The sequence below is a fragment of the Penaeus japonicus genome, unplaced genomic scaffold (genome assembly GCF_977035675.1).
Source record: "Penaeus japonicus unplaced genomic scaffold, GWHDUDI00000001_assembly GWHDUDI00000043, whole genome shotgun sequence".
NCBI lineage: Eukaryota > Metazoa > Arthropoda > Malacostraca > Decapoda > Penaeidae > Penaeus > Penaeus japonicus.
The window spans coordinates 502,846-516,404 of NW_028234445.1; the positions used below are offsets into that span (position 1 = coordinate 502,846).

Below are 13,559 nucleotides of genomic sequence, written 5' to 3' on the forward strand. Positions count from 1 at the left end.
TTTAAATTCCACCTCTATTACTAACTCCTATGCTATTAAATACTTCGGCTACACGTCAAGACAATCACGAGACGGATTGTTTGTAGGGTCATGCATTCTCGTAAAATCCACCATCCATCACGAGTTCATTTCACCTCCATTCATTCATCAAGATTTCATGGCTGTAAAGCTATTCACCCAGCAAGGCCCTATAATGATTTCTACTGCCTATATCAGACCTAACTCAAATTTACCTTTAGCAGATTTTAATAAGCTTTTTAGCTTCACAAATCTCCCAGTTTTCTTTGCCGGCGACCTGAACGCTAATCACCACGCCTTTCACCACACAAGCAACAACGAACACGGTAGGCAGCTCTTGTCTATTTTCCAAACAAAAACACTGCACTACATAGGACCCGACTTGGGCGAACGGACTGGTTAGCCAGTTCAGTTCTGCCCAGCGCGGCTCACCCGGCCAGGGGAGGGGTGTACAGATGGCGCGGGGCTCCCCCCTCCACTCCCTCTCCTTACCGTTTCCGCGTCCAGTCAGCTATTCCCCCCTACTATTCCCTCGCATGCTGGGTCAAGCCCCGGCTCTTTCTCTCTTACTTATATCATTTTCTCTCCCCAACCTTATCCTTCCCTCCTATCCCCACTTCACTCCCCTCTTTTCTGATCATTTGCTTGCTTGCTTGACCCGACTTCTTCACGTCATACACAGGCAGAGGCAAGGGCCGCCCTGATCTCGTTTTCGGGAACAGAGCGGCACTTGCCTTCCACACACACGTACAACCAGGTCCGAACATCGGGTCGGACCACATACCTGTCATCATTAAGCTTTCCACATCACCTATACAAAACAAAGAAACTCGGTCATTCCGGTATAAACAAGCAAACTGGGACGAATTTAAAAATTACCTTTCAGCAGAAGATTTTGATTTTGAGCTTAATGGGGAAAATACCCACGAAATAGATAGGCACTGGAATCATCTCTTTGCGTGGATATCAGCTGCTATGCTGCACTCCATACCAAGGGAGCACTTTAAAACACGCAAATCATTTCATCCCTCTGAGAGAACAAAACGTCTCCTGACCTGCTACAGAAATCGTTTTATTCAAAATTTGCATCGATTACATCGAGTCCGGTGGGACCTCTCTATCCTCAGAAACCATGTCATAGATAGTTTTGATAATGACCGCAAAATTCATTGGGAAAATTTAATTAAAGAAACAGAAGGTATGAGAGTTCGCAATCCACGGGAATTTTGGCAGAAGATCCGCCAACTTCGCGGCAGTAACTTTCCCCCTTTCAGTCACCTCATCAAGGATAATAATATTATTTCGGATCCCGTGGATGTAATTAAAATTTTTCACGACCACTGGCAATCTGTATTCTATCCACATCAACCCCACCCCCTTTTTAATGAACATTTTCAAACCATCACCACCTGGAGCAATAACAACAGGATAGAAACAGAACCAGAGCAGATTATCCACCTGGATAATCTGGACGACACATGCGAACTCAGTGCTCCCATCTTGCTGGAGGAGATTAAACAAATAATAATGAGGTTTCCTCGAAAAGCTCCAGGCTCCTCTCAGATCGGACGTGACGTGTTAATTCACCTTCCCGACAATGTTTTACGTGCTATGACGTACCTTTATAACACTTCATTAGCCTCTGGCTACTATCCCTCACCTTTCAAAACTGCTTTGGTGGCCCTTATCCCTAAGCCACAAAAGGACTTAACCGACCCGAAGAATTACCGCCCTATTAGCTTACTAGAGACGTTAGGTAAAATCTTTGAAAAAGTTATTAATTCCCGACTAAGGCGGTATCTTGACGATCACGACATGTTCTCTTCCAAACAATTTGGTTTTCGCTCCCATCGCTCGACGCAAGACGCACTGAACTTACTGACGTCTTATTGTGTAAACAATAAGGACAGACAATTAAAGACAGTCCTCGTGACTAAAGATGTGGAGCGAGCCTTCGACACGGTCTGGCATGCTGGCCTGAAGTACAAACTGTGCACTAAATTTAATTTTCCACTGTGCACCAAGAGGCTACTTTGTAGCTTCTTGGATGACCGTAAATTAAAGCTTAAATTTAAAGGCAAAGTTTCGGACACCATCGATATGCACGCGGGTGTACCTCAGGGCAGCATACTCAGTCCAACACTATACATCTTATACACGAACGACCTTCCCGACCCCATATTCCCCGATTCATTGACGTTACTTTACGCTGACGACTGTACTCACCTGGCCAGACATGATTCGTTGACAGGTGTCGTCCGACGAATCAACGACGAGCTTGACATCGTCTCGAGATGGGAACACAAATGGCTTATCAAAACTAACTCGACAAAAACAAAAGTTCTCTTTATAAACCCAAGACACAATCCTCCTTACGATCCCATACACTTAAACTCTTTCGACAGACTACAAGCACCGCTCCAAACCACACGCTCTTGCACCGTGCTCGGTGTAACTTTCGATTATATGCTTCGTTTTCATAATCATATTAACGTAAAAGCCGCGTTGGCTAGAAAGAGCTTACAATCGCTTCTTCGATTCCGATGTGCTGCCCCGCGAACCAAGCTGCACCTGCTCAAAACACTCATACTTCCACTCCTCACATACTCTCCACTCACACTTACACTCGCTGCACACACAAACAAACGCAAACTTCAAGTAATACTGAACAAAGCACTCCGTTGGATCTATAGTGTGAGCTGGGACGAATTCGTGTTATCATCACGATTGCACGAGCGGGCATCTGTGCCTCCTCTTAACATCCGTTGGCGCAGGCAGGTGTGTAAACAGCTGGACACACTTCGTACATTTTCGCCCGACTGGATCGAGCGACTCGACGCCTTCCGCCAGGGGAGGAGGAGCGGTCTAGGCCGTGATCTCTTTTCTTTGGACTGGTCGGAGGACGTGGAGCCAGTCTTCTAGCTTGGCAGCACACTTTCACCTTTGTTTACTTCTCACACTTCCTTCTGTCTTTCTCACCTTCCCCCCTCCCCCCATCCTTACGTTTTTTAAGTTTGTTTTTATCGTTTGCGAGTCCAAACGCACCACACGGTAAACATTGGCAACTGTCGTGAGTGAGGGAGCATCTACGGCCCGTGATTGGCTGGCCTCGGGTGCCGCGTCGGGACTTTTTCCCTCGGGGAATTATTCCCGACGTGGCAACTGAGGCTCGCTACCTGCGGACCTCAGGTGTGTACTCGCTCGCGACTTTGTTTACGTCGCCAATGTTTACCTTGTTCGCTCACCTCGCCTTTTATTTACCTTTTTACTCGTCGCTTTCGACGTTTTAGTTGCGTTATTTTAAGTTCATTTTTATCAGTTCATGTTTTAGTTTGTGCTTTTTAAGTTCATTTTATTAGTTCTTTTATTCTCGTTTATGTTACTTAGTTTTTCGTTTGTATTTTATGTTTTTTAACTTTTAGTTCGCTTTAATTATTTAAGGTTTTTAGTTGTTGTTGTCCTGGGAGCCCTACCCTCCTACCCTACCCCCACCCTCACCCGCCACCCAACCTCTCCCACTCTTCTCTCTATCACCCCCACCCCCACCCTCACCCCTCTATGAGTTACTGCACTTCGACCTCACCCCCATCTCATTATCCTCTCGTGCCGTGAGTGACCCACATCCTAATCCTTACCTCACATCTCACTGGTTTCGGATTTCCGTCACGTGACACCTGCCGCTTGCACCCGTGCCATGACCGCGGCTCCTTTAACGGAAGGAGTGAACAACTCGCGAGCCGGGGAGGAGGTGTCACGGCCAGTGTTGATAATCCCGACGTGGTGACGAGCGCCAGAGCACATCACCCCGGAAGTCCTGCCGCCGACGAGGAGAAATCCTCGCTCGACGCGGGCGGGGGGGATAGCCTCTCGCGCTCGCACTCGTGCTTCATCCTCTGTCTCGAAGGTTAGCCGAGGGAACCACGGTAGTCGCGGCCGAAGGGCTGCGCACGGTGGTTCCGCAGATGGCGCCCGAGAGACCGCCTCCACACCTTCCCCTCCACCCTCGTTAGCCGAGTACACCTCTTACCTGGCCGGGCCCGCTCGCGCGGCTCACCTGGCCAGGTAAACAGTGTGTACAGATGGCGCGGGGCTTCCTCCCCCGACCTTTTCCCCCTTTCCACCGCCCTGTCAGCTATCTCCCCAACTATTACCCTGCGTGCTGGGTCAAGCCCCGGCTCTTTCTCTCTCACTATTATCATCTTTCTCTCCCCCCCCTTTATCCTTCCCCTATCCCGTCTTCCATCCCCCCGGCAACGGGTCTTCCCTTCAAGTTGATGATGATGAGGTGAGCGAACAAGGTAAACATTGGCGACGTAAACAAAGTCGCGAGCGAGTACACACCTGAGGTCCGCAGGTAGCGAGCCTCAGTTGCCACGTCGGGAATAATTCCACGAGGGAAAAAGTCCCGACGCGGCACCCGAGGCCAGCCAATCACGGGCCGTAGATGCTCCCTCACTCACGACAGTTGCCAATGTTTACCGTGTGGTGCGTTTGGACTCGCAAACGATAAAAACAAACTTAAAAAACGTAAGGGTGGGGGGAGGGGGGAAGGTGAGAAAGACAGAAGGAAGTGTAAGAAGTAAACAAAGGTGAAAGTGTGCTGCCAAGCTAGAAGACTGGCTCCACGTCCTCCGACCAGTCCAAAGAAAAGAGATCACGGCCTAGACCGCTCCTCCTCCCCTGGCGGAAGGCGTCGAGTCGCTCGATCCAGTCGGGCGAAAATGCACGAAGTGTGTCCAGCTGTTTACACACCTGCCTGCGCCAACGGATGTTAAGAGGAGGCACAGATGCCCGCTCGTGCAATCGTGATGATAACACGAATTCGTCCCAGCTCACACTATAGATCCAACGGAGTGCTTTGTTCAGTATTACTTGAAGTTTGCGTTTGTTTGTGTGTGCAGCGAGTGTAAGTGTGAGTGGAGAGTATGTGAGGAGTGGAAGTATGAGTGTTTTGAGCAGGTGCAGCTTGGTTCGCGGGGCAGCACATCGGAATCGAAGAAGCGATTGTAAGCTCTTTCTAGCCAACGCGGCTTTTACGTTAATATGATTGTGAAAACGAAGCATATAATCGAAAGTTACACCGAGCACGGTGCAAGAGCGTGTGGTTTGGAGCGGTGCTTGTAGTCTGTCGAAAGAGTTTAAGTGTATGGGATCGTAAGAAGGATTGTGTCGTGGTTTTATAAAGAGAACTTTTGTTTTTGTCGAGTTAGTTTTGATAAGCCATTTGTGTTCCCATCTCGAGACGATGTCAAGCTCGTCGTTGATTCGTCGGACGACACCTGTCAACGAATCATGTCTGGCCAGGTGAGTACAGTCGTCAGCGTAAAGTAACGTCAATGAATCGGGGAATATGGGGTCGGGAAGGTCATTTGTGTATAAAATGTATAGTGTTGGGCTGAGTATGCTGCCCTGAGGTACGCCCGCGTGCATATCAATGGTGGCCGAAATTTTGCCTTTGAATTTTAATTTAAGTTTACGGTCATCCAAGAAGCTGCATAACAGCCTCTTGGTGCACAGAGGAAAGTTGAATTTAGTGCACAGTTTGTACTTCAGGCCAGCATGCCAGACCGTGTCGAAGGCTCGCTCCACATCTTTAGTCACGAGGACTGTCTTTAATTGTCTGTCCTTATTGTTTACACAATAAGACGTCAGTAAGTTCAGTGCGTCTTGCGTCGAGCGATGGGAGCGAAAACCAAATTGTTTGGAAGAGAACATGTCGTGATCGTCAAGATACCGCCTTAGTCGGGAATTAATAACTTTTTCAAAGATTTTACCTAACGTCTCTAGTAAGCTAATAGGGCGGTAATTCTTCGGGTCGGTAAGGTCCTTTTGTGGCTTAGGGATAAGGGCCACCAAAGCAGTTTTGAAAGGTGAGGGATAGTAGCCAGAGGCTAATGAAGTGTTATAAAGGTACGTCATAGCACGTAAAACATTGTCGGGAAGGTGAATTAACACGTCACGTCCGATCTGAGAGGAGCCTGGAGCTTTTCGAGGAAACCTCATTATTATTTGTTTAATCTCCTCCAGCAAGATGGGAGCACTGAGTTCGCATGTGTCGTCCAGATTATCCAGGTGGATAATCTGCTCTGGTTCTGTTTCTATCCTGTTGTTATTGCTCCAGGTGGTGATGGTTTGAAAATGTTCATTAAAAAGGGGGTGGGGTTGATGTGGATAGAATACAGATTGCCAGTGGTCGTGAAAAATTTTAATTACATCCACGGGATCCGAAATAATATTATTATCCTTGATGAGGTGACTAAAAGGGGGAAAGTTACTGCCGCGAAGTTGGCGGATCTTCTGCCAAAATTCCCGTGGATTGCGAACTCTCATACCTTCTGTTTCTTTAATCAAATTTTCCCAATGAATTTTGCGGTCATTATCAAAACTATCTATGACATGGTTTCTGAGGATAGAGAGGTCCCACCGGACTCGATGTAATCGATGCAAATTTTGAATAAAACGATTTCTGTAGCAGGTCAGGAGACGTTTTGTTCTCTCAGAGGGATGAAATGATTTGCGTGTTTTAAAGTGCTCCCTTGGTATGGAGTGCAGCATAGCAGCTGATATCCACGCAAAGAGATGATTCCAGTGCCTATCTATTTCGTGGGTATTTTCCCCATTAAGCTCAAAATCAAAATCTTCTGCTGAAAGGTAATTTTTAAATTCGTCCCAGTTTGCTTGTTTATACCGGAATGACCGAGTTTCTTTGTTTTGTATAGGTGATGTGGAAAGCTTAATGATGACAGGTATGTGGTCCGACCCGATGTTCGGACCTGGTTGTACGTGTGTGTGGAAGGCAAGTGCCGCTCTGTTCCCGAAAACGAGATCAGGGCGGCCCTTGCCTCTGCCTGTGTATGACGTGAAGAAGTCGGGTCCTATGTAGTGCAGTGTTTTTGTTTGGAAAATAGACAAGAGCTGCCTACCGTGTTCGTTGTTGCTTGTGTGGTGAAAGGCGTGGTGATTAGCGTTCAGGTCGCCGGCAAAGAAAACTGGGAGATTTGTGAAGCTAAAAAGCTTATTAAAATCTGCTAAAGGTAAATTTGAATTAGGTCTGATATAGGCAGTAGAAATCATTATAGGGCCTTGCTGGGTGAATAGCTTTACAGCCATGAAATCTTGGTGAATGAATGGAGGTGAAATGAACTCGTGATGGATGGTGGATTTAACGAGAATGCATGACCCTACAAACAATCCGTCTCGTGATTGTCTTGACGTGTAGCCGAAGTATTTAATAGCATAGGAGTTAGTGATAGAGGTGGAATTTAAAAGAACGACGTCAGGACGTTCCCGATCTAGAAAATCGTAAAAAAGATTTCTAATAGCAAAAAACGATCTTACATTCGCTTGAACGACTGTTAGCATACCAATCAAGGAGAGTGAGCGATGTTAGGCTTGACCTTGAAAGGTGTTTGTTGCTCCCGGAATCGATGAGAGCGAGGACGAGTGTCTCCCGTGGGAGACGTCTCGCCCTCTTTGCCGGGCGCGAGCTCGGCCGGGTCAGGAAGGGACTCCTGGGAGGGGGAGACCCGGAATTCCCGGGAATCGGCGGACCAATTCCCGATACTTCCGCGTCCCCCGAGTGTTCCCCTGTCAGGGAGAACTGTTGCCGCCCCCAGAAGGGGGGCAGGCAAAAGGGCTTCCCCGAGATCGTTCTCGGGAGCGAGATCGATCTCGAGGCAGCCACTGCTACTGTCGGAGTCCACGATGGTGTTATCGTGGACCCGGGGAGCCGCGGGCTCCGGGAGCATCGGGTCTTTTCGGTCTTTCTTCTGGTGCATGTTTAGTGGCGAAGTATGTTTGCGTTTGTGCTCGGATGTTTTTGTAGTGTTTTCTTGTTCAGTTTGTTTTTGTTTGCGTTGTGGTTTGGGGGTGTGTAGCTGTGTGTGTGAGGTAGAGGGCTGAGGTGATGTCATGGTCGCCTCTCTGACCTCAGTGTTTGTGTTTGTTTGTGCATACTGTGGAATGTATAGGTTTTCGTCTGTAAAGATCTCCTCAGGGATCACAATGCTGGGGAATCCGTTTTCCTGTAACATGATCGGGCGTATTTTTCTGAACAGTGTTGCGCTGTATTCGGCTGCTCTTATAGCAATGTGTAGTATGGTTTGTAGTTTTGGGTTGTTGTTAGGTGTAAGTGAGGTGTGGGGGAAGTGAGGTACAGGCATTGTGGTACCTGAGGGGATGTTTGTTTTGTTTGTGGTAGGTGTACTTGTTTGCAAGGGTTTTGTGATTGTTGCGTATGTCGTCGTGTTTTTGTTTTGTTTAAGTGTTTGTCTTTTCGTCTTGATTATATCTTTTCTCTTTGGGCAAGACCCGCTAACAGCGACGTGTTGCCCCCCGCAATTGCAGCACTTGGTTTCTTTGCTACAGGTAGCAAAGAAGTGGCCAATGTCACCGCACCTGCTGCATCTCTGCTCATATTTGCATGTGTGTTTTAAGTGATCGAGTCTGTAGCACTTCAAGCATTGATCTACTTGAACAAAGCACTCAGGCTCTATATTGTAAGTCGGGACGGACGTATTAAACATCACGATCCCACGAGTCAAAAGCTTCTGTGCTTCCTCTGGCGCCGAGCATCGAATCTTTACGATTCGTGACTCGGGCGGTTTGTAAACATCGAGGACATTGACATCGTTCATTTTCGCTACCTCGGTCTGGATGGCTTCGCACGATCGTGGCAGGATTGTCCTGTCGATCTTTTTAGCCACGACCGTGCATTTAGCCTTCGTTTCAGGTGAGGGGACCGGTTTAAAACCATGATCAGCGAGTTTTCTTTGGCCTTGAGTCGAGAGGAATGGGGTCGGTTGTTCTTGCTTGGCAACAACAACTTTGTAACCTTTGTGAACCTTGAAGCAATGAGTCACTGCTACTTCTGTGATTGAGAAGATTTTCTGGAGAGCCACCTCACAGGAGATAGGCTCCCCAGAATATGATAATTTGATCACGTGACCCATGATAACATGCCGTGAGGGTGAAGATGATGGGTGAGGGGGTGTCTAGCAAAAAGCTAATCAATGACAGGTTTGAAAGGTGCGGTAATGGTCTCAAAAAGAGGAGAAGCACACTGTACAGTTGAACTGTCTTTATTTGTTAGGGCCGGGCAGGCACAAGGCCTTGTCAGGCGGGAATTAACCCTTATGTGCCTGACCGGATCCCTCGCAGTAAAACAATCCACTGTACAGTGCGTCGCGAATTATTTGCGAGTCCTCTAGACTGGCAAATAACCCACTAGCTGCAAGCAGGTATTGGCGAGTATCCAGAGGATATCACCAAGGGCCAGGTCAGGCTGTTAGCGAGGGTCAGCGATCGTCAAAATCTCTCTAGAACAGAACACGCTAACAACCACAAAAACCTTGGATCCTAACAAGGTCCTGAGAGCCCTTTTTAGGACTCGTTTTATTCATAATTTAAATAGTCTGCACCGAGTGAGGTGGGACCTCACTATCCTACGAAACCACGTCATCGATAGTTTTGATAACGACCGCAAAATTTTTTGGCATAATTTAATTACTAAAGTAGAATCAACGAGAGTTCGCAATCCACGGGAATTTTGGCAGAAGATCCGCCAATTAAAAGGTAGTAATTTCCCTCCCTTCAATCACCTCCTCAAGGACAACATTCAATATTCAGATCCCGTGGATGTTATTAAAATTTTTCATGATCACTGGAAAACTGTATTCTATCCTCATCAGCCTATCCCCTTTGCAAATGATAACGTAAATTTAATTAACACCTGGAGCCAGAACAACAGGATAGAAACAGAAATCCTCCAGAGAGATTATCCACCTGGGTAATCTGGACGACACAACAAGTGCGAAGAGATACTCAGGCCCCCCCTTGCTCCCATTTTGCTGGAGGAGGTAAAAAAATCATTAAGAGAACACCTCGAAAAGCTCCAGGCTCCTCACAGATTGGACGAGACGTATTAATTAATCTTCCGACAACGTTTTACCTAACCGAGCTATGACGCACCTGTACAATACTTCATTAGCCTCTGGCTACTATCCCTCACCTTTCAAAACTGCTTTGGTGGCCCTAATCCCTAAGCCACAAAAAGACTTATCTGAAACCCCCTCCCCAAGAATTAAATAACCCGCCCAATTAGTCTACTCCGAGACATTAGGTAAAATTTTTGAAAAGATCATAAATTCCCGACTAAGGCGGTATCTTGAAGACAATGACTTACTTTCTTCAAAACAATTTGGCTTTCCTCCCGCTCCCATCGCTCGACGCAAGACGTACTGACATACTGACGTCTTATTGTGTAAACAATAAGGACCAGACATTTGAAGACAGTCCTCGTGACAAAGATGTGGAGCGAGCCTTCGACACGGTCTGGCATGCTGGCCTAAGTACAAGCTGTGCACTAAATTTAATTTCCCAGTGTGCAAAATACCAAGAGGCTGTTATGCAGCTTCTTGGATGATAGAAAGCTTAAGTTAAAATTCAAAGGTAACATCGATCCGGGATTCGGATACCATTTGCATGCACGCAGGTGTACCTCAGGGCAGCATAATCAGGCCCCACACATCTACATCTTATACACAAATGACCTTGATATCCCGACCCCATTTACCCCACCTACCCGATTCACTGACGCTTCTTTACGCTGACGACTGCACGCAATTAGATCACCTAGACATGTTTCGCTGCCCGGTGTCGTCGGCGAATTAATGACGAGCTCGACAAAGTCTCGAATGGGAGTACAAGTGGCTTATCAAAACTTAACGCGACAAAGACAAAAGTCCTCTTTATAAACCCTCGACACAATCCTCCTTACGAATCACATATACTTAAACTCTTTCGACAGACAACAAGCACCTCTCGCAACCACTCTCTCCTGCACTGTACTCGGTGTAAATTACGACTATATGCTTAGATTTCATAATCATATCAATCAAAAAGCCGCATTGGCTCGCAAGGCCTAAGGATAGATACAATCGCTTCTGCGATTTCGCAGGTGCTGCCCCGCGCACAAAGCTGCACCTCTTCAAAGCCATGATACACCCCTTCTCACATACAACCCTCTTACAAACCACTCACACTCGCAGCACATACAAACAAGCCGACTGCAAGTAAGAGCTACAGGTCATCAGAATAAAACACTCCGATGGGTCTATGATGTCAAGTGGACGACTTTGTGTCGTCATCACGATTGCACGAGAGAGCTTCTGATACAATGCTTTCCTTCCCCTGAACCTTCACTGGCGCAGGGTGGTGGATAGACAACTCCACAAACTTCATTCATGGTGCCCCGACTGGATAGACCGACACACAGCCTGGCTCGAAGGGAGGAGAGCAGGCCTCGGCCGCGATCTTTTCTCTGCGAATTGGGAGCAGGAAGAGGAGCCAGTTTTTTGAGCTGGGCAATATTCATCCTTTTATCTATTGTGAACTTCTTCTACTTCCTTCCTGTCTATTTTGGCCTTACCCTTCATTCCCCCCCTTCCCTTGTTCAGTTTTAACCCTTTTACGCGTTTTTAGTTCTTTTTTACGATCATTTTAAGTTCAGTTTTAATATGTTTAGTTTCCTTTTAAGTCTTTTAGCTTAAAAGTTTTTACTATAAGTTGAGGGTGGGAACCTCCCCGCGGCCAGCCAATCACGCGCCAGCGCGGCTGGCTGGCCCGGTGAGGTTGCCACCGTCTCCTTTTATTAGTATTTTTCATTCATGTTTTAGTGTTGCCTTTTACCTCTTGTTTTTATATTTTTACGTTTTTACCTTGCTTTAATTTTACGCTTTTACCTTTTAACTTCGTGTTTCTTAGTTTGTTTTATGTTCGTTTTTACGTGTTCTGTTTTTGTTGTTTTTATTTGGTGGTTGTTGCCCCTATCCCCAGCCCACCTTTTAATTATCACTTATTAAAGTAAATTTCCCGTGAGAGAGAGCCCTTTCCCGATTTTAAATCCTTTCTCCTTATCTTTCTGAGAAGCGACGACCTCACCCTCACCCCCATTTCATTATCCTTTCATAGCTCGAGCGTCCTCCATCCTAATCTTTTCCTCCATCTCACTGGTTTCGGATTTCCGTCACGTGACACCTGCCGCTTGTATCCGTGCCATGACCGCGGCTCCTTTAACGGAAGGAGTGAACAACTCGCGAGCCGGGGAGGAGGTGTCACGGCCAGTGTTGATAATCCCGACGTGGTGACGAGCGCCAGAGCACATCACCCCGGAAATCCTGCCGCCGACGAGGAGAAATCCTCGCTCGACGCGGGCGGGGGGATAGCCTCTCGCGCTCGCACACGTACTTCATCCTGCAGCCTCGAAGGTTAGCCGAGGGCACCACCGTAGTCACGGCCGAAGGGTAGTGCACGGTGGAGCCGTAGATGGCGCCAGACAGACCACATCCCCCCTACCCACCCTCGTTAGCCGAGTACCTCCTCACCTGCCGGGCCCGCGCGGGGCGAACGGACTGTTAGCCAGTTCAGTCTGCCCAGCGCGGATCACCCGGCCAGGGATGCTGTACTCACGGCTAAGAAAAGGTCCCTGGTTGGCAAGCGGGAACCAATCTGGGGGATAACTACGGGTATATTAGATTATACTCCAGAATGCCAGGGAGACAACGAGGCGTAGAGTAGGCCCTGGGAACGGGGTGTACAGATGGCGCGGGGCTCCCCCCTCCACTCCCTCTCCTTACCGTTTCCGCGTCAGTCAGCTATTCCCCCCTACTATTCCCTCGCATGCTGGGTCATGCCCGCGTGGCGGCTCTTTCTCTCTTACTTATATCATTTTCTCTCCCCAACCTTATCCTTCCCTCCCCTATCCCCACTTCAACATCCCTCTTTTCTGATCATTTGCTTGCTTGCCGCAATTTATCTCAACTGGAACTTACCTAGCATAGTAGCACCATGAACCGGACGACGGAACTAGGGGCGGTGAAAGGGACTCGGGAAAGGGGAGGAGACTCCAAGAGGCATCGCAAGGTCATTGCCGTTGATAACATCCAGGGTATCACACAAGCCCGCCATCGTCGTCTGGCTCGCCGTGGAAAGGTGGTCAAGCGTATCTCTGGTCTCATCTACGAAGATAAACCCGTGGTGTCCTCAAGGTATTCCTCGAGTGAGAAACGTGATCCGTGACGCCCGTCACCATTCACCGAGCACGCCAAGAGGCTGAATGACGTCACCTGCCATGGACGTCGTGTACGCCCTCACTAAGCGCCAGGGCCGCACCCTTGTACGGTTTCGGGCGGTTAAGCGTGTTCACCGATCACGACAACAACAACAACAACACCTAAAAACAAAAAACCTTGGACCTAATTTTGGTCCTAAAATCCTTTTTTAAGGATAAAGTTTGACTATAACCAACGAAAAAATAGGTTTTGGTATAGTGAAGTAAAAGTGAGACTGTCTTGTAATTTAACCTTTGCATTTATTATGTTTGATTTTCGTATGAATTCGCCTTTCTCTGTGCAACAAACATTATTATTAATGTTAGGGTTTTAAATTAACATCAATTCCCGAGTAATGCATAAATCGGATTATTTGGCCACTCCTTATTCTCTTTTTATTTCGCAATAGAATCACTAAAATAGTCTTGCTTT

The 13,559-nt window shown here is 47.5% G+C and overlaps 1 protein-coding gene across 1 annotated transcript; it reads right to left on the reverse strand.

The window, feature by feature from the left end:
• Window positions 1–7,364: 7,364 nt before the first annotated feature.
• LOC147466556 (uncharacterized) lies at window positions 7,365–9,316 on the reverse strand. The gene has a single exon (XM_086535285.1). The coding sequence runs from the start codon at window positions 8,967–8,969 to the stop codon at window positions 7,386–7,388; it is 1,584 nt and encodes a 527-aa protein (XP_086391411.1). The 5' UTR covers window positions 8,970–9,316; the 3' UTR covers window positions 7,365–7,385.
• Between the last annotated feature and the right edge of the window lie 4,243 nt (window positions 9,317–13,559).